General features: G+C 37.6%; 1 protein-coding gene across 1 annotated transcript in view; it reads left to right on the top strand.

The window, feature by feature from the left end:
* Positions 1–19,072, top strand: part of CNTNAP2 (contactin associated protein 2) — a 1,162,302-nt gene that overhangs the window by 1,125,340 nt on the left and 17,890 nt on the right. Inside the window, exon 22 of the mRNA XM_035552545.2 lies at positions 9,903–10,133. Within this exon, the coding sequence (XP_035408438.1) occupies positions 9,903–10,133 (231 nt within the window). The remainder of the gene's footprint in view (positions 1–9,902; positions 10,134–19,072) is intronic.

Below are 19,072 nucleotides of genomic sequence, written 5' to 3'. Positions count from 1 at the left end.
AAAGTTTTTATTTATATCCTACATTGCATTGAAACCCAATATTGTAGATATAATAGTCGCAGATTTCTATTAAATAAATAAGAAAAAAAATGTGTGGGACTGATGAAGTTTTCTTTTGGTGATACTAGTGTCCTTACTAATGTAGTTTCATGACAAACAGATTGCAGGTCCTTATTTTTTTAGATTAACCTTCTGTACTCTTAAAGTTTTTTTTGTTTGTTTGTTTTTGTTTTTAATATGAGGCATACATGGTATAAGAATACAAATGTGTTTATTGAAAAAACATTTTTCAGTTTTAGATTCATACCATAAATCTTCTTCAGATGGTTATTCTTGCTCTTCCTTGATCTACAAAAGTGAGATAGTAAGATAAGAAAGAGAGGAGGGAGGTGGGAAGCAAGAGAGGGAATTTCAGCGTACCGACTCTGATGACACTGCAGTTTTATTAAGATATTTGAAGCTGGTTATATGGAATACAAAGCTTAGTCTGAGTGCATTTGCAAAAAGTCATAGAAGTGTACCAGTTAAAACCACCAAATAATAAACAGACTGAAGTTATAGTATTTTAATACACTTTTAACAAATGCACAATATAACTATATTCACTGGAGTTTGGCCAAGACGTATCACATTTGACTCCACACTGCAAGACTCTTGTTTGATTATTTATTTATTTGCTTATTTCCTGGCCTCAAAGGCATTTGCTGAGTTATGATACAGTTAGCCTCAATAAGACATAAAAACGTATTTAGACAAAACATATACAAGAAATTGGGTATTTCTTTTACATAGTAATGCTACCTTTATATATTTGTTTTACATTCTTCTTTAATGCTTATGAAAGATTCTGTCTAAATTAAATATCATTGGCTTAAAATATAATGGATTTATAAATTCTGCTGAAATCCTTTGTACCAACCAATTCTGAGAATCATTTTTTCTGTGATAAAAACTTCTGGGTTTTGATATTAATATCTCTGATGATAAAAATTTCTCAGTTACTTTATCAGTCATACTGTGTGTCATACTTTTTTTTAATGACATTTTAGCAATGTAATTTCTTCTTCCCCATCATCCACTTACTCTCTTGCTATTTAGAACCTGTCTGCAGAGAAAAGTAGATCAAAATGAAATTCCTTTTTGAGGATAAAACAACCTGGTCGCCATCATTCTGCTGCCCTCCACTCGTGATCCCATTACTCCTGCATCACATGGAGAGGATAGAGTACAGGGTAGAGAAAAAAATATTGTTCTTGAAGCTAACTGTGAGATACTTATTATGCAGTTTTACCTTGGAACTGCTGATTTCTGCAGCTTGGGTTAAGCTTTATATTGAGCACTTTGCTTGTCAGTCAAAAGATTTCTAGTAGCCCTCAGGAGGGTTTGCAATTGAAGTACTATTGCAGGCTGAAGTACAGCCTGACTGAACAATATTAGCATCCTGTTCTGCCAGTACAGGCTATCATCTAGGGTTTGGGGTTTTTCTGATTTTTTTTTTTTTTAGCTCTCCATACATATGGGATTCCCACTTCAAAGAACAATCTGAGCTTTTTACCTCTCATACAAAAGGAGAAAAATTGGTCATCTAGAGGAGAAATAAAATGCTACACAAAAATATGTAATGACTATATACACCATTGGTTATAAAGGGTAATGCATGGAGAAGTCCCTTTTCACCTACAACACCTGTGGGTTTTGGTCCCACTGTCACAGTGGGACACAGGAAGACTATTACCTCCCACTGAGTTTCTGACCCTACCTGAACTCAAGAGGTCTATGTTGAATGGAAACATTTGAAGGTATCGTTCTTTGACATCACAAGGATCTCTAGAAACATGCAATTTCTTCTCTTTTGCCCTGATTTTGCATGGTTCCCATTTCTGTTTTATGAATGGAAATGCACTGTACAAATTATGCCTCCATCAGTAATATTTCCAAAGTCTTTAGACGTTTGTGGTGTTTGTATTTTTGTTGTTGTTGTTTTGTTTTGTATTTTTTTAAAAGGCATTTCATTTTATTTTTAAATTTAAAACCAATACCCATACCTTCTTTACTGAGATCTCGAAACATTTGAAGTATCTAAAGGACTGCCATCCCAATTAGATATTAGGGAAAATTCTCTAAGTCCTTCTAAGAGAGACAGAGAGAGTTTGAGGTGAATATCTGAAGTGGCTATCATTATACAGATTATACAGCAAATCAGTACCATTTGTTCCCTTGAAAGACTGGCGTTCTGTGTTGGCCTTAGTTGTTTTTTGTTTGTTTGTTTATTTTTTGACAATTCAATTAATAAGAACCTTGCAGAATAAGTTATTTCATTTTTCACCAAAAGGCAGTGCACATAACCATTATTGGCTCCATAAGGAATTTTAAAATGGAAAATTCCAGGAAATCATACATACTATATACAATCTTGAAACATTCAGTAACTGTACCATAGGTACAGAATAGCAGACAAAAAAAAACATGTTCTCAAAAGCTCTTTATTACTGGCATTGTGAAACTGTTCTGCCAAGTAATGACTTGGTTTCATAGCCCTCTTTACAGTACCTTTTTTTTTCTTTCACTGAAGAACTGCAGTCCAGCAGTAGTCTTAATTATTTCTGTAATAATGGAACTTTGATTGGTGTATGTTTCAGATCAGTGATTTACCATCTCCACTATGCAGTGACCTCAAAGCCATAATTCTTCTGCCTATTATTATTCTGTTTTGGAACTGCTCCAGAGCCATCGAGCGGCATAGCTTCCAGGCCTATTTTGCTTCTCTGATGTTATGTGTTTTTTCACCTGGTTCAGTCATTTCCAGTGTGTGCTGAAAGTATCATTTTATAAGGAAATGGCCTTTGTTACACCAACACCAATGAAGCTGCTGTTGCAAATGAAACTTGCTCTGAGCTGTTACAGTTTTCATAAGTAATTTTTCTCTTGCGTGCACCTTGGATATGACAATTTATTAAGTGTCAGACAGCAAGTGAAAGCACTATATGCTTACTGCACAACACTGTTGGCTGGCACAGTAGTTTCTGGCAGAGTGCTTCATACATCACAGATAATATCTTCTCCATATTCAGTGCATGATCAGTGAATTTGTCAGTTTAGACATAAATTGTGTAAACAAAATTGTTACATACAAGCTATAATTTCTTACAAAATGAAACCTGAAACGTTACAATAAGTAACATAAATAAAGTTACCAAAAAAAAAAAAAAGTTAATATAGCCAAGGAAGGACTATGTCAAACAACAGGGCCATGCTGCAGGCAGTACCTGTCAGGTCTGCAAAGCAGTCAGGTGTACGCCTGAAGGGATCTGACTGAGGGATGTGATCAGGGGTCCAAGGCAAAGGGGATGGTGAGTCGTGATACATGCCAGAAGAGGGGGTGGCAGAACAGCAGTCTGGATTTAAAATTTGGTTATGAGCAGGTGATAGCCATTTGCAGTCGTGTCCTGTGAAGCTCAAGTCCCTGTTCTCAAGGGTCGCTCACCCTTTTGCTGTCTCCAGCACCCCTGTAACAAGTTCTCCATAACATAGCATCTTACCCTGCTTGGTATGTACATGCAGAGAGCAGCATGCCTTTTCAGAGTGCAGAGAGCTGTCTTTCAAGTTATGGATAAAAATAAGGTTCCTGCTGCATTATACTTGGTTTGTGTCAATTATTGAATTTTAACTGAGAGATTGAAATTAAAAACAAAGGAATTTTGAGGGTAAGTCTTTACAGCAAATAGTTCAATGCCTGTACATGTCCTGCTGCTTTACATCAACTATGGCTCCATTAAACATCATTCTGGGACTGTAGCTTCTTTGCTTCGTACTGTAGGTGTTTAGCATATCTGATACCACACAAGGTATCCACACAGTTAAGTGGCATCAGTATGCTTTTTTTATAGATATCACTGATCTTAAGACAGAGAAAATATAAACAGCCAGTAAGCAAACAGGTTCTTGGGCTTCACACTGGAGGACATTCATTAGAAGAGCTAGGTGATGTGTCAGAACATAGTTTTCCCTTTGTCTGGTGTTATCCACTTTGTGGGTGTACAGTAGTTGTTCCTGATGTGGACTTTTTCACCCTGTGGTTTCAGTCTTGTGGATATTTGATGGCCCAGATAGGTTCTCCCTTAATTTTGTGCTGTGTGTGATTCAAGTCAATTTATTTATTCTCTCTCTCTCTCTCTGTCCATGACAGTCCTCAAGTATCAGCATGTGCCAGGGTTCGATGTTGCATTAAACCACTCCATTTAGGCATCAAATACTGCAAATAAGAGAAAACGATTTAGTAATCTAAGTACACTGTGACTTCTTGAAATCAATAGCTTCCTTTCAGTGGAGTTTAAACTGCACTCCATTATGTGGAGCCTGATGCAGTAACACAGAGATGCTTAAGATGCCTACTGGGCTGCTCTTTTTGCGGTGGGTAATGTAACAAGATATCTTTCTGAGTACAGGGGACAAGAGAACACATGGCGCTTTAGAAAAATCTATTGCTAAGGTTGACCCAGAAACAATTAGTAATTCATTTAATTGAATCAACAATTCACCTGTGCAGTCTATTATAATATTACATAGAGATAATTTAGGTTCATTTTAGTAGAGCTAGCTGAAGGGTTATAGAGATTTATAATGGATTACCTTCTGTCTATCTGCTGAGTGGATGCTTAATCTTAAGCGAAATAGGAAAGCATTCTGGTAGTTCAGCCAGAAATACCATTCTGTGTCAAAGCTGTGCTTCTCCTGCTATTGATACGGCTACTTTATTTCCAGCTTGTTATTTTGTTGTGTTTCTCAGCATAAATAGGTTGTTGTCCTAAATCCAAATGGCTGATTTTTTCACCATTTTCTAAGCAAAACTCAAATGCTGTCTTGTTTAAAATGTGGAAGAAATAGTCATTGGGCTGAGGGATCTTTAGTTGGGCTGCTGAGACTCTTGTTTAAAAGGCACCTTCTGCCACAATCAAATCACTCCAGTATATCATGTTTTTCTTGTCCCTGCCCCACTATGGGGTACTTTGGGCAGAGTTTTCCCATTGTCAAATAAGAAAGAAGTAGATGGCTATAACGTTTACTGAGAGCTTTGCCGTGCTAGAAATATGCTTAGGTATGCCCTCTTTCTGCTGTGAAGAACATCACTAGAAAACTCCAAGGGAATTCATAATAGGTTATTTGTTGTGTGCATTGTTGTACGTATCTATGAACTTCAAGTACTTCAAGTTCTGTTACATTTCCTTCCTAATGGAAGGTAATTCACTATGAATAGATGTCTGAATCCTCTCTGTGTGTATTGAACATTGTGCAAGATTTAGAATTTTTTATAACTGTATCGATCTGCATTTCAGAGTCCTATAAAGAAAAAAAAAATACTGATCAGCAGTATAGAAGAGACATTCAGGACATATGTTTAGTAAAAACAGTTTTTGTAACATTGCAATGAGGGTGCTTCTCTCTACCCTCATGGCTGAATCTCTCTCCCCTCCCTCTTTCCAGGGTCAGTGTAACAGTCCAAGGCCATCTTTCCGCATGTAAAGTGGCTGTAATGGTATGGCACGGTACTGTCCTGGATCATCTTTCTTTGTGCTGCAGAGCCTTGTCTGTGTGTGAATCATTCTAGGATCCTCACATGGGGAATTTTATGTATATAGAAAGCATTTCTGTTTGTCTATCAAAAACCTGCTCAAGGTAGTAGGACCAAACTTTTTTTAGATTGTTTTTTGGTTTTATTTGTTTATTTGTTTCCTGCTAAATCAGGCTGTCATTTTTCTGCAGTCTTTCTAGTTAATGCTAGAAGCATATAAAAAATAAATGCTAGAATTAAACAGAGCTGCCCCCTCCAGCAGTGCTATAGCCTGTTGTTTTATTAGAGTTGCTATTGCACTTTGAGCTACTCTATAAATCTTTCACTGGTAGATATAGAAAGTAGAAAGGGGAGAGAGACTGTAGGCAAAAACTATATGTGGCATGTGTCTGCTTCTGTAAGTGGATTCTGTCATCATGTGCATGCTAACTAGGTAAACTTCAGTAATAATCTGAACCAAACTGTTTGTTTGTCTTATAATAGTGCCTAGGCAGGAGCCACAACTCTGCATCTCAAGGTACTGTAGTAAGGACAAAAAAGGCTTAAAAAACAGGTAGCCTCACAACACTGAGTAATATTGCTATATGCTACTTACACATTTATGACTTTTGCACATTTTTTTCCACCATACAATATATTTTTGCTTGTTTTCTTGTAGATCCATGGAATAATAAATTTCAACTTTACTGCCTTGTGTCATCAGCTTGCTTAAAAATAGCTTTTCTTTCCATCTTTTCACCTAGGTGGAAAAGAGCTTCTTCAGTAGTAGCACATAATTTTCAGCTGAGAAATAATATTACTTTCATCACTATGTGGTATGTTTCTGCCACAGCTGTTGAAAATAAGCCCTGAAATCAAAACCAATAACAGGATTAAACTCCAGAATCTTTTTGCCATTAAAGAAATAACAAAATATAAATAACAAGTAATTGATGTTAAGCATACATTCAGTGAATGATAGCACACAGGATGTGGCAACAACTGTGAGTTATTTAAGTATACTATGTAGTTGTTACATACCTTTAAAGGTAGTTATCGTGTGAATGTTCAGTGTTCAGTATTTGTATGCTATAGTGCATCTGTGTTAGAATGGGTTCGCCTGCATTGTCTCCGTTTGGTTATCATGGCCTTCATCTCAAATCAGAAGGTTATATGGTCAAGGGAGCAAATGATTGAAAACAGATAGAGTTTAAAAAGGGTGATAAATGGTATTTTTGAAAGTCTTTTATAACAGAAATGCTTGTGGATGGGGTGCCAGCAGAAGATTGCTGTGTTAGATCTGAAAGCAATAATATTAATATCGCCAATTGCTAATAGTAATACTATATGCTACAATGTTAATTTATACAACATTGTGCACTGAAAATTAGAACAATGGAAAGTAGTTGCATGGTACATTTCCCTTTAAATAATATGACTGTCATCTTTTTTGCTCTCCCCTTTGTTATAGGGAGAAAATTGAATTTTAGTCATGACAACAAAGACATATTTCATTATATAATCATCACACTCTCCAGGGATGGGTTTACAGCAGGCTCAAATACACAGGGAGGCAAAGTATAATGGCCTAACATCAGAATATCTGTGTGCAGAGCCCCATGGGACGTGCATGGAGGAGCATGTTCACAGTTACAGAACTCGATCCATCTTGTTTTAGCACTGATGTGATGTGAGCCAATTGTAAATTTACATGGGGTGACTTGCACAACTGTCATTTGTGAAATGTTTTAAACAAAAATGCAGGTCTTTAGCAAGGTGCCTTGATAGGTTTTTTATGTGTTGTTTTTTTTTCTTTAATTCTTTCAGGATCTAGTATCCATCACTTATTATTCACAGAGTATAGATAAGAATGGTGCTGAAGCTGCTAAAGTAGTGCAACCATATTTATGGATTTTTACTCTTGTCATTCGGGATTGTAAATGGGAGGCTATTAACATTGCTGCATGAAGTTCCATAGACTCTGTAAATAAACTGTTACTGACATCAGTTACAGTGTTTAAGGAGAAAAATGTTCTTCTAACTGTTCCTTAGATTATAAGGATTACTCAAAATTACAACCATTCACTGAATATACCATGAATATTTTATTGAAGTAAGAGACAGCGAATATTGTGGTCAGGTATGAATCCTGTCTGAGTGATACTGACTTTCAAACAATTTGACTATTAAATATGGAAAATCTGTGTGTATGTATGAGTTTTCTTACTTAGTATAAAATTTGTGAAGACGATGTTTAATTATTCAGTCAGGCAACTTTCTTAAAGGAGGGCTGAGTGAAAGACTCAAGTGGCATACAACGATGTTAATGAATCTAAGCTAGTCTCTAGGTGAGTCTTGAGCATGTTTCCACTTTGTCACAGGTGACAGCCACTGCTCACTGACAGTTTGTGGAACATGGATGTAATATTGATACAGGCTAAATATTGATACAGGCTAAATATTGATAAGCACTGGCAGAGAGAGGAAGATGTTCTCAAATGAGAAGGGAAAGGGAAAATGGGAGGGGTAGAACAGATCAGTTCTTGTACTGTGGATCATATAAGGAGCTAATGCTAGTAATCATCAGATTATGTGACTTCCTTTTGTGTCCTGATGCTAGGTGAGGACTTAAATGTTGCATGTTTATCATTCTGAATTGGTTGCCACAACAGAAAAGGTGCAATTTTATTTTGTGTGAAAATCAAGAAGCTGTTTTAAGTGTGCTCAGGATTTGTCCGTTTTTCACCAGCCTTCCCCCACTTCACATTTAATATGTAAATCCCCAAAAAAGCTTGGCTGGAAATACTCTGGTTTATCACCTTGAAACTCCTTGTACATATCTCTTATGCAAAACCCTTAGTACTCGTAGAAATAGCACTGTCACATATGGAGTTTTTAGGATGCCCAGTCAGCAGCCCAGACCTCATTGCCTGGAGCATATAATTGGTCCTCATTTGGTTAGAGCTGAACACAAAAGGTTTGTAATGCATTTTCTAATAACTCTTTTTTCTTTTTCTTTTTTTTTCTTTTTTTTTTTTGATAGTAAAACTCAAACCCAGATGTGCTTCACTTCCAGCTCTTCCCCCATCTCTTAGGATAAAACTGTTGCACTTTTTTTCCTCACACCTTCCTCAGGAGAACCATCTCCTGTCTCAGCTCTGTTTTTCTTTCTTTCTTTTTTTATGACACAGTCTTGCAATTTATATGTCTTTTTTTTTTTTTTCTAGAAACCCCATTCTTCAAACCCTGAACATAATCCCTATCTGAAAAGGATACTTTTGAGCAGCCTGGGCCTGGTTCTTAGTCTCTCTCCCTGGAGTATTGCGTTGCTTTGCTCATCTCAGTAGTTTTTCTATTGACTTCAAGGGCCAGGCTTTAACACCCCTCCCTGCCAATCCAGGGAATGGAAACCTGGTGAAAGGGAATTTGAAGAATCTCAAGGGCTCTGTAGAAATACTCTGGTACAGCGCAAACGTGATGCTGCCATGTTCCTTTTTCATGTACTCTCTGCTACCATGGAGGAAATTAAGCTGAATTCTTCACTGCAATGTAAATATTACATGGGATACTGCAGTGAGGTTTTGATGTGCTAATATTCTCTTTAATACAGCTGGATGATAAAGAGTGCCAGTTTTGTTTCCACATTGTTGTACTGGACTGAGTGACTTCAGCTACCGCAAGAGGTCCTGCTATAAATAAACCAGCTGCAAGTGGCCCGCTGATTCCTTGGTCGTTAGGACATGTGCTGTGGCTTATGGCTACTATTTTGGGGTTGTATTAGCTGGTGTTTTAGAACTGAGGAAAGCTATTCAGGTTTGGGGAGTTGCATCTGTTTCAGCTAGCAAAGGCGGAGGAGGCCTGTGGTCTGCTCATGAAGCCCAGCTACCAGCTTGCAAGCTGGCTGACAGCCACCATGTGCAAAATGTCTGACTTCTAAACTCTCTCTGCTGGCATGGGCTCTGAGGGGAAGGCACAGGAGCACACACGTCTCCTTAGCAGGAGCATGGAGAGTTTGCCATCTCCATGTTTTGGAGCCAGTCTCTTTTCAGTTGTGCCCAGCGGCAGGACGAGAGGCAACGGGCACAAACTGAAGCACAGGAGGTTCAGGCTCAGAGGGCACTTCTTTACTGTGAGGGTATCGTTTTAATGATAGCATAGCAGTGAAAACAAGTCACATCAAGGCCTGAAGGTTTCCCTCTTTAATCTGTAATGAAATAGAAAGAAGTAGGGTCTGAAATGTTCTCAGTCTTCAGTCTCCTGAAACAGAGACTTCGGAACTGAGCTCTGGGAACTGGGTGTTAAGACTGTGCTTTCCAAAGCAGTGATTTGTTTTATTTTTCTTGATTTCCTGTAGAAATTGGGAAGATTGACCAAGACATATATAAATACAACACACCAGGATTCACTGGCTGCCTATCAAGAGTACAGTTCAACCAGATTGCTCCGCTAAAAGCAGCTTTGAGGCCTACCAACGCCTCCTCTCACGTCCACATTCAAGGGGAACTGGTGGAATCCAACTGCGGAGCATCTCCACTGACAATCCCACCAATGTCGGCCGCAACTGACCCGTGGCACTTAGATTCAGGTAAGGTAGGCTTTGTTCCACGTTAACTCAGCTGGGCAGTTGAGAGAAAGAAATATATTCACCCTCCTCTGTAAGAAAAAGTGGCATAGAACAGACATAATGTATAAATGATTAGAGGGCAATACTCACAGTAGGAAATGCAAAACTGGAGTGACAGAGATCGCTTCTAAAAGAAGCTGCAGAATATTTTCTTTGCCTTTTTTTAATCACGGTTACATTTGTGAAGGAACATTACAGCGTTTCAGCAAGTGGGAGTGGTTATCAGTTTCCTTCTTTCTAGTACCCCTAGATTAGAGTTCAGTAATGCAGATTAGTGTCCTGTGTTCATTATGCATTTGCATTTTATATGCATTCGTAATATATGTGCCACCTCTACATTTTTAATAGGTTGAACAAAACTTCAGTTTCAGGTTTGTACTGCTTTTCATCCTGTATGTTGCATTCTTAATTTTAAGTAGAAGAGCCTGGGCTCAAAACACTACAGGAAACTTTAGATATAATCAGAGTTATAACACTGAAGTATTCAGCTTTACTCTTCTTTTCTGTAAGTCTTACACTGTTTGATTCTTGAGTTTTGCACTTGCTGCTATAATAGCACCTTGTAGTATTGGATACATAGTAAGCAGGACATTGCTAGTATAGATAAATAATGCATGGTAGAATTTCTTCTGCTGAATTGCTAATAAGTGAGTATATTGTAGTCAGCTTCATACAAAAAAAGTAAATCTAATTTTAGGCATAAATGTGTTTATAAAGTGCTGATTTGTTTTGTGAAATGTCTGCTTTCCTTAGGCTATGTTTAATGGAAAATCCCATTAGTCATGATTGCATTCTTCTCATGCTGGAAATGCTAGAAAGCCAAAACAATTTGCTGATCCCAGCAATCTTATCCTGCTTTATGACTGACAGTCTTTGAAAGTGTATATTATAACTTACTTTAGAGGGATTTTTTGCTTATTTTTTCTTGCTGCATGGGTGTCATTTTTTTAAAAAATCTGCTCCCTTTAAATTCATATTCAGGGGTACTTTGACACTTGTCTCATATTTTGGCCTCACTTACACAGGTGTAAATTAGAACGCATCTGGGAAAGCTGATGACTTGACAGTGGTTGCCTGTTGTGTTTGGGGATCCATCTAGCTGTCAGTTTTGATGTGAGAGAGGACAGGTTCCTGTTTTCCTTAGAAGCATGTGCCAAGGTTATATCTTTGTCATTTTTTTCTCAAAATCTCAAGCAATTCTTTGTAGCCTTTCTTTTCAGCTCTTCTTCAATAGAAAAGTAGGGCAGAGGTTTCTAAGGAGAGGGATATATTCTGGGTCTGAGGGTCCCAAACACAGATACAGGCAGTATCGTACTCTAAAACCATTCATTCCCTCCATGCTACCACACCTTCGTAAGACTTCAGTGTATCTCTTCCCCATTTGTAACATGCAATCTCCTACTTGATTTTTTTCATCACAAATCTTAGTAGTCCATTTATTCTCTGAAATTATTAGGTCGGTTTCTATGCGAAGGTTATGTTCTGTGCTTCTGTTTCTATAAGAGCACATTACCTGGAGGATACCTCACTGACTCATGTCTTTAAAAAATGTGCCATAAACTTCTTGAGGATGAACTGCTGCAGTGAGTCTTACACAGCTTATGTGGTTTGGTTGTTAATTTTGGTTGGTTTCTTTTCCTTACAGATAATTTGACTGCAAGCTAATAAAATATTGTCTGGATTTACTCAGCATAGCTGAACTGTTCCTAATAGCTCCTGGTGTTAATAAAGAAGAGGTTTTGTTTGTCCTTGTTGTGTGCTGCTATGCTTGACCTTGTATTCATTTGGTATTATACTGGAAACCTTTGCTGAGTCAATTCAGCTTTGATCTGACAGATTAAAAATACATTTCTAAATTATACATTTCTTCTTGATTAGTTGCAGTACTCAAGTCATGTAGCCATCATGAAGGATATCAAGGAAAATGCAGTATGCAGTTAGCTTGGCTCAAGTGGTCTGTTAACTTCAGTCCAGTAAAAAAAAAAAAAAATCTTATTGCAATAGTGGGACTTGACTGTTTCAGTCTTGAGCGTCCAGAATATGATGGCCAACCTTCACTTCTGGTGATGAGAAGCTTCAGTAAAACTGGGATCCAGGGATTCCTCCTCTTGTCCTCTCCAGTGTTCGGCAGCAATAGAGGGAAAATATCATATTGCTTTAAAGACTGCTTGTAAAGAACTGCCGTAAACTAAAGAACACAGCGATGTCAAATCAGTTATGGTGTGTTATGGGAGTGGTGTTTCACTGGGGCAGGAGTGAAAGGACATTCAGCTGTGTGTGAACAATTCCAGACATTCGCTCTTGGTGAAATATCTGTGATACAAAGAGGAGGTATCACAGCAACTCATTTAGTGATGTCAGATAAGAACAACTCAGGCTTTGTAAAATTATTTCTGGTGGTCTGACACAGCTGGCTCTGTTTCGGCTTCAGGAAAAATATATACTGTAGATTGCATTAAGTTAGACGTAGATGATGGTGTCTGGTAAATTAAAGTGTTTACAGTGTCACTTTGCATTAGCAAATCAGCAGTTCGCACTTTTCTTTTTTTTTATGTTTCACAATACCTGCTAGAAAACTTCTAAACAGTTTTACAGTTTTTGTGAATTTATTCCTTCACTAAACTGGCTGAACGGGCAAAGGGAAAAACCTCTTTGGAGAGTCACAGAAACGCTTGTGGTGCCAGAGCAAAAGGTGCAAGATGTTCACGCTCACTCTGCCACAAAGCAAAGAGCATGCATTTGAAAGCAGCATGTAATCCATTTAATTTTAAATAGATCTTAATAAAACATAAGAGTTGAGAACAGGTGATTAGTAGTGAAAAGAGAAAATGAGAAAAATTATTTGGCAAGTATTAAATGGTATAGATGGTATGGGTCTTATTTGGTGATAAGCTGTGCACTTATCCTGATTCATATTTTGAATTAAGTGTGGATTTATACCTTTGCTTGTCAAATACCATGAAATAGAACTTTGAAAATTGAAACACAGTGAAGAAGAGAGTCAAAGATATGTGTCTAAATAGGACAGGTACCCCCAAAGGCAAATACAATGGTCCTTTCACCTCTAAACTGCAATAATGGATCAGACCTTATGGATAGTTACTAGATGCCAAGCAGGTTCTGCCTGACGAGTGACCTACATGAAATATTTGCCTTAAACTCGTTTATGTACTTACCACATGGACACCTCCTGCTAGCTGCGAAACACTGTGGATGCCCTAACATAAAGGGGGAAAATCATAAAGACACATATCAGTCAATTGCAATTGACCCTTAAAGTTTTTGTCAATAGGAAAGCTTATTGATTTGCTCCCCAGATAAATGGGCCATACAGCGTCTAGATTCACTGTTTTGCACTTTCTATTAGTCTTGAATTCACATATATTTCAAATTTACAATATTAGTTCTTTTATTTTTTTGTTGTTGTTGTTGCAAAAATGCCACTTCCCTCCCTCCCCACTCCTGCCTGGCATTTTGCCATCCTACTGCAACATTATCATAAACCGTTATCTTGTTCAGCTTGTGAGTATTTCTATAATGCATAGTCTTTTCCTGTTGCTATGGTGATCCGTTCTTGGTGGTGATGAAGTGCAGAAATTCAACAAGTCATTCTTTTCTAGAATGTGACTTTGGTGATTTAAAATGTGACTTTAGTGGTTTAAAAAAAAAAAAAAAAAGACAATAATCAAAACCAAGCAGGTCATCAATATAGTTTCTTTCCTGTGTTTTCCTCCCATCTGTATTATCTCAGTTCATGTGAGACAATTGAATTTGCCTTAGTTACATCAAAAGGAGTGTAGGAAGGAGGCAAAAAAAGAGTTTGATCAATGACCACATTATTTAAAATATGTCCACCTGTGCATATTGTCTAAAGGCAGTGAACTGCCTGTCTGGCATGTATTTCAAAACAAATGTTAAAATTGTATTTATTTAATTATATTAGCATACATTTTAATATCTATTACTGTAGCATATGTTAAAAAGTTAGTAAGTTTTATGTTTTTTAGTATCTCTCAGTTAAGATTAGCTAAGGTGTATGTCACTGAGAAATGATACTTCGCTCTGTCTAGGGAAGCAACAAAAGCCACAAATGATTTTTGTAATTTTGTAGCAAACAAACTCCCAAACCTAAAAAGCCTTGTACACAAAATTGGAAGATTCATATTACTGGGGTGGGGTTGTTCAGTTTGTGGGTATTTTTGCAGAACATAAATGTACATTGCACAACACAAAGGTTCTGCAATGTACTAATGAAGTTTCACTTCCAAACTTTTCTTCTTTATATAAAAGATACAGCAAACCTACTACATGTATGTACCTCTCCATTTTAGGTAAAAGGTGTTCCAACTTGCCAAACTACCTTATTTCGAATTTAATTTTTTTAAAAGTATGAAATACCAGAAAGGATGGGATACATAGTAGAGTTTACAGACCATGCTTTAGCACCTCCAAGCTGCCATCATACCACGTGGCTGCGAGGTGCATTTATTCTCTCAGTATGAACAAAATGGCATCTAGAGTATTTAATACAGGGTTTAATTAAACCCACATTGGCTTCACCATCATTTTAAAAAGTTAAATCGAGTAGGATTGAATCTGCAGTGTTTTTTCAAGTAGTGTGATTTTTTTTCTGACAATGGATTTAAACCCTAAAAGCTCTTCACTGTTTTTGTAGAAGGTGAAAGGCCTTGCCTTTTAAGAATTAACAGCTTGACATCAAGAAAAGAATTAACAGCTGCTTTGAAATGTATATTGAGCATGTCTGGCAAAACCATTGTATGAAGGCATGCACTGTTGTCATTAAGATCAAAATGGCTGCCTGATGATTAACTCCCTTTTTGTTACAAATTCATCCTTCTTCCTTTAATAAGTGGTGACAGGAGAAGAGAATGGGAGGTCTGAATGCAGGCCATATGATCCATGCTCACCTAATAGGCAAACGGATTATCTTTGCTCAGCAAAAGATAACAGGCATTTTCTGGGCTAAGAAAGTGTCAGTGGTGATACTGGTGACAGCGCTGAAGGTCACCCTCCCGGTCCAGGCATCATTAGTTAGGTCCCCATGCTGTGCTCTGACCACTAGGTGCCCACGTGTCAGAGGGCACAGTGATGGTTTTTGAGGAGAAGCTGTGTCAGAAGTGCACTGGCATGGATGTGGCTACAAAGATGGGAAATAACTCTCGCCTTTGTCAATGAATTCACAGTGGGAAGAAAGGACAAAAGTGTTACTTGCTGGGGCAGGAGGCAATTCAGACCTCAGAACTGTCTTAGGTTATGGACAAGTGAACAAAAGGGTCTTTTCTTGGCTGTGGACATTGATGGAGTATTGATAGCACATCCTGAGCTTAATGTCCTGTATGCATCAGTGAATTCAACAGCAAAAGGATTAAAATCAATGGTAATGTGAATCAGCACTCATTTTCTCCTCCAAGGACAACAGGAGAGCAGATTCCTTTCTCCGTGCTTCCTGCAAGGGGCAAGCAAGTGGGGATGAGGGGGGGATGAAAGAAGAAAGAGGCACATTGCTTTTGTTTGTGATGTGGCCTTACACATCTAAACTCTACGTGCTAGCAAAATTAGAAATGGATGTGAAGGCAGTTGCTAGAATAAAATGATGCTCTTCCTTTTTCAAGCATAGCATACAGGATTAGTTATCTGTACTGCGATCAGAGAATGATGCCAGATTCTCTCTTTGAAATTTTCAATGATTAAAGGTGTTGTTTTTTAATTAACATAGCCAGCATGTAAACATTGGGAGGCTTTGTCTGCCAGTAAGCTAGTTTTATATTTATACTTCCTATACGAGAGATGGAAGAAGCATTTGCAATCTTCTCTGGAGACCAACAGATTTTTCCCGTCAGATTCCAGTACATTTCTGTAACCACATTTTCTCTGCAAAGAATGACCAGCATTCATCCCCAGTTCTCCCTGGATATTGTCTCAGAAGTACATGGCCTTTACCTGATTTGTTTACAAACAGTAAATTATCATTTTTTCAGACAGCCAGGGATTAAGTCTAACAGAAACTCATACCTCAGTTTTTAAGCCCAGAGTGTTTTTTGCAGGCAAGAAGGTTACGTGCTAAACATTGAGATGCAACAGTTTCTATTTTTGTCCTCTCAGTCAAGCAGCTAACTAGGAAGAGCATGTCTGAAATTTGGCACAATCAGTGCTTCCTCCTTAAATGGCTTAATTATGGTGCTTGAATTGCTGTAAAACTCTATTGATTGGGAATAAAAATGCCTCCTTCAGTCTCATGTAGTTCCTTCACACCATTATGTGAAGCTTTCTCTTATCTTTAAAAATACATCATTTCAGTGTGAAGTTTCTGACACTTCGTCTAGCGTATCAGGCAGCTGACAAACTGCCAAACTGGCATTCATTGAGAGACCAGCATTGTAGATCTCTCATAAGCAGTGATTTGCATGTTAATGCTGCTATCTGACGTTAAGGCAATAAGGTAGCAATATTAAGAAGAGAATGCTTTCCATCCTCTGCAAAGACTGTATTTTTTCCACAAGTACTAACATTAACTAGGAACATAGTAATGACATAAATGAGGGGGAAAAGGGGGGGAAAGAAGCATTTATATACCTAAGCACTTCATGTAACTGCCTTCTTTTTCCTTTCCTTAGGCTGAAAAGCACTTTACTTCCTGTGTAAGAGGTTAGACTATGGTCAGCTCATTACTGCTATCAAAGTTTATTTTAGATTTAGACTGTGTATTCTGACCAGTTCCTCATCCCCAGTCCAACCTTTCTTTTTTTCCAGAAGTGTGTGAATGCTAAAAGTGTAAAACCTGATCTTGTAGTTCATATGCTGGCTGTGTGAACACTTTTCTTCCAATGACCTTAATAGAGTCCAGCTCTTTTTTTTTTTTTCTAATTTTTTTCAGTGTCGTAAATTTACAGAAGTGGGAAACTGAGTGAGAGAAGAGCTTCTTTGTTTTATAAACATGTAGTAAAAAGGCAGTCCCACCCCTCCCCACCAGTACGCATGAAAACAGTATCACAGCCTTTTCTATCACAGAGGAATGAATAACAGCAACTTTTAAAGTGATAATACACAATATCTGAGTCAGCAAAGACAATCTATCAATGTTAGTATCAATTGCTACATTTATTGTTTAATGTGCTACAGGAAAAACAGATCCATCCTGTTATTTGCTCTTGCCATAAGGATGAATCTTTCTTTACTTAAGGTTAGTTCTTTGTTCCTCTTGTTCATTGGGCTGGCTATTTTAGTTTTGTATTTTGTTTCATTCAAATATTCCCTGTGGGTCCATTATCAGTGATTATCTATATAGAGCTAGGCTTTGATCAGCACTTAACTCTACTGTTCCTTTGAGAGCACCGAAGTGTTTCATAATCTACGTTAATTATAAAAGGAAGCTTTTGCTTGTCTTCCTTAACAGGTGAAATGTAAGCCCTGTTCATAAAATTTTCATGAAAGTGATAGCTTAGGTCGGCATTACTAATACACTAGTAGTTCTTGTCTGGAGTCATAGTGAGACCCAGTGTTGAACAGATGTTACTACCAGGTATTAAAAGACAGATGAGTTTATGTCTTTGGTGAATGGGGGTGCTCTGATGTGCTGCAAATCATCTGGGAATTTGACACAGAAAGTGTTCAAAATAATACATCTGGAACAGGACTTGGTGAAGTTCAAACTTCAGATAAGTGTTCCAAAAGTGATCTTAACTATCTGCTGTCTTATTTTAAAATAAAGAAGAAAATTCTGCAGTATACAGGTGTTTTGCCTTCCCACTGCTTTGTACAATTACTACCTTGTGTGCAAAAGAAAGTAGGAAAGTCTCATAAAAGTACCATACAAAGGGATAATCAAGGGAATTGTCTAACCCATCCCAGTGAAGGAATGTACTCCGTGTTTGGTATTTCATCCAGGCTTGATCTGAGGGAGTATAAACTGCAAGGATGAATCTCCTAATAAGGCACAAGCTTTTCTGTACCTTTGCCAGGAAACTTGCTTTTTAATACCAAAATAAAGAATATTGTACTGCCCTCTCAGAGCAAACCATTCTTCATAAAACTCCATTTCCTCCTCTGCTTAAGAGTACGGACAGCAAAGTTTGCCTGCAATATGAAATTAGAAGGTTGATAAAACTCTTGACTGGGAAGCCCTGATCTTGACTGATTGTGAAGTTGACTCTGAAATCTAGTGGTGGGAATTTGCATTGTAGCAGTTCATTGACCACAGAGTGTTCACTGAATTTTCCCCGAATGCTGTCATTGTTCATTGTTTGCATTTCTATCGTTCATTCCAAAGTTCATGACTTTTTAACAGAAACATCCAACTATTCGTTCTTCTGTAATCCTTAATTACTTTCCCACACTGTCCCAGACTTTTGTACACAAAAGAGCTGTTCAAAGGACAATGTTTCTGTTAAGTCATCATTACAGATGTGGTTTTTTTTTTTAATTTATGCTCATTTGACATTGGAATAATGGCATGATTGGAGAGATTTCAACAAGTTAAAACACAGATTTTGAGTAGAAAAACTTACATTTTCCATAGTCTTTGTGCATGTCTGTCTCTCATGCGACTGCTTCAGCATGATGATTGGACAAGATGTCTTCCAGAGGTCCCTTCTAACCTCAGCTATTTTGTGAATTCTAACCTCAGCTATTTTGTGAATATGTCGTTCATTAGAACTGACCTGTGTAACTGGTATTCAAAACACTAAAGGTTCAGTGAAAAACTCTTACAAAAATGAAACCTTTCAAAATGTTTTTCATCTAGCAGAAAATATCTAACATAGATTGGTTTAAATAATTAGTTCAAATAACACTACTATGTTAGAGGAGTTTTTTGTTGTTTGTGAATGTTTTTCTGGTCTTGTTCTCCTTCCCTCTCACCCTGTCCCTGCCCTCCCTCTTCC

Source organism: Cygnus atratus, chromosome 2, assembly GCF_013377495.2.
Source record: "Cygnus atratus isolate AKBS03 ecotype Queensland, Australia chromosome 2, CAtr_DNAZoo_HiC_assembly, whole genome shotgun sequence".
NCBI lineage: Eukaryota > Metazoa > Chordata > Aves > Anseriformes > Anatidae > Cygnus > Cygnus atratus.
Note: the sequence above shows the minus strand (reverse complement) of the source record. Positions and strands in the feature narration are given on the sequence as shown.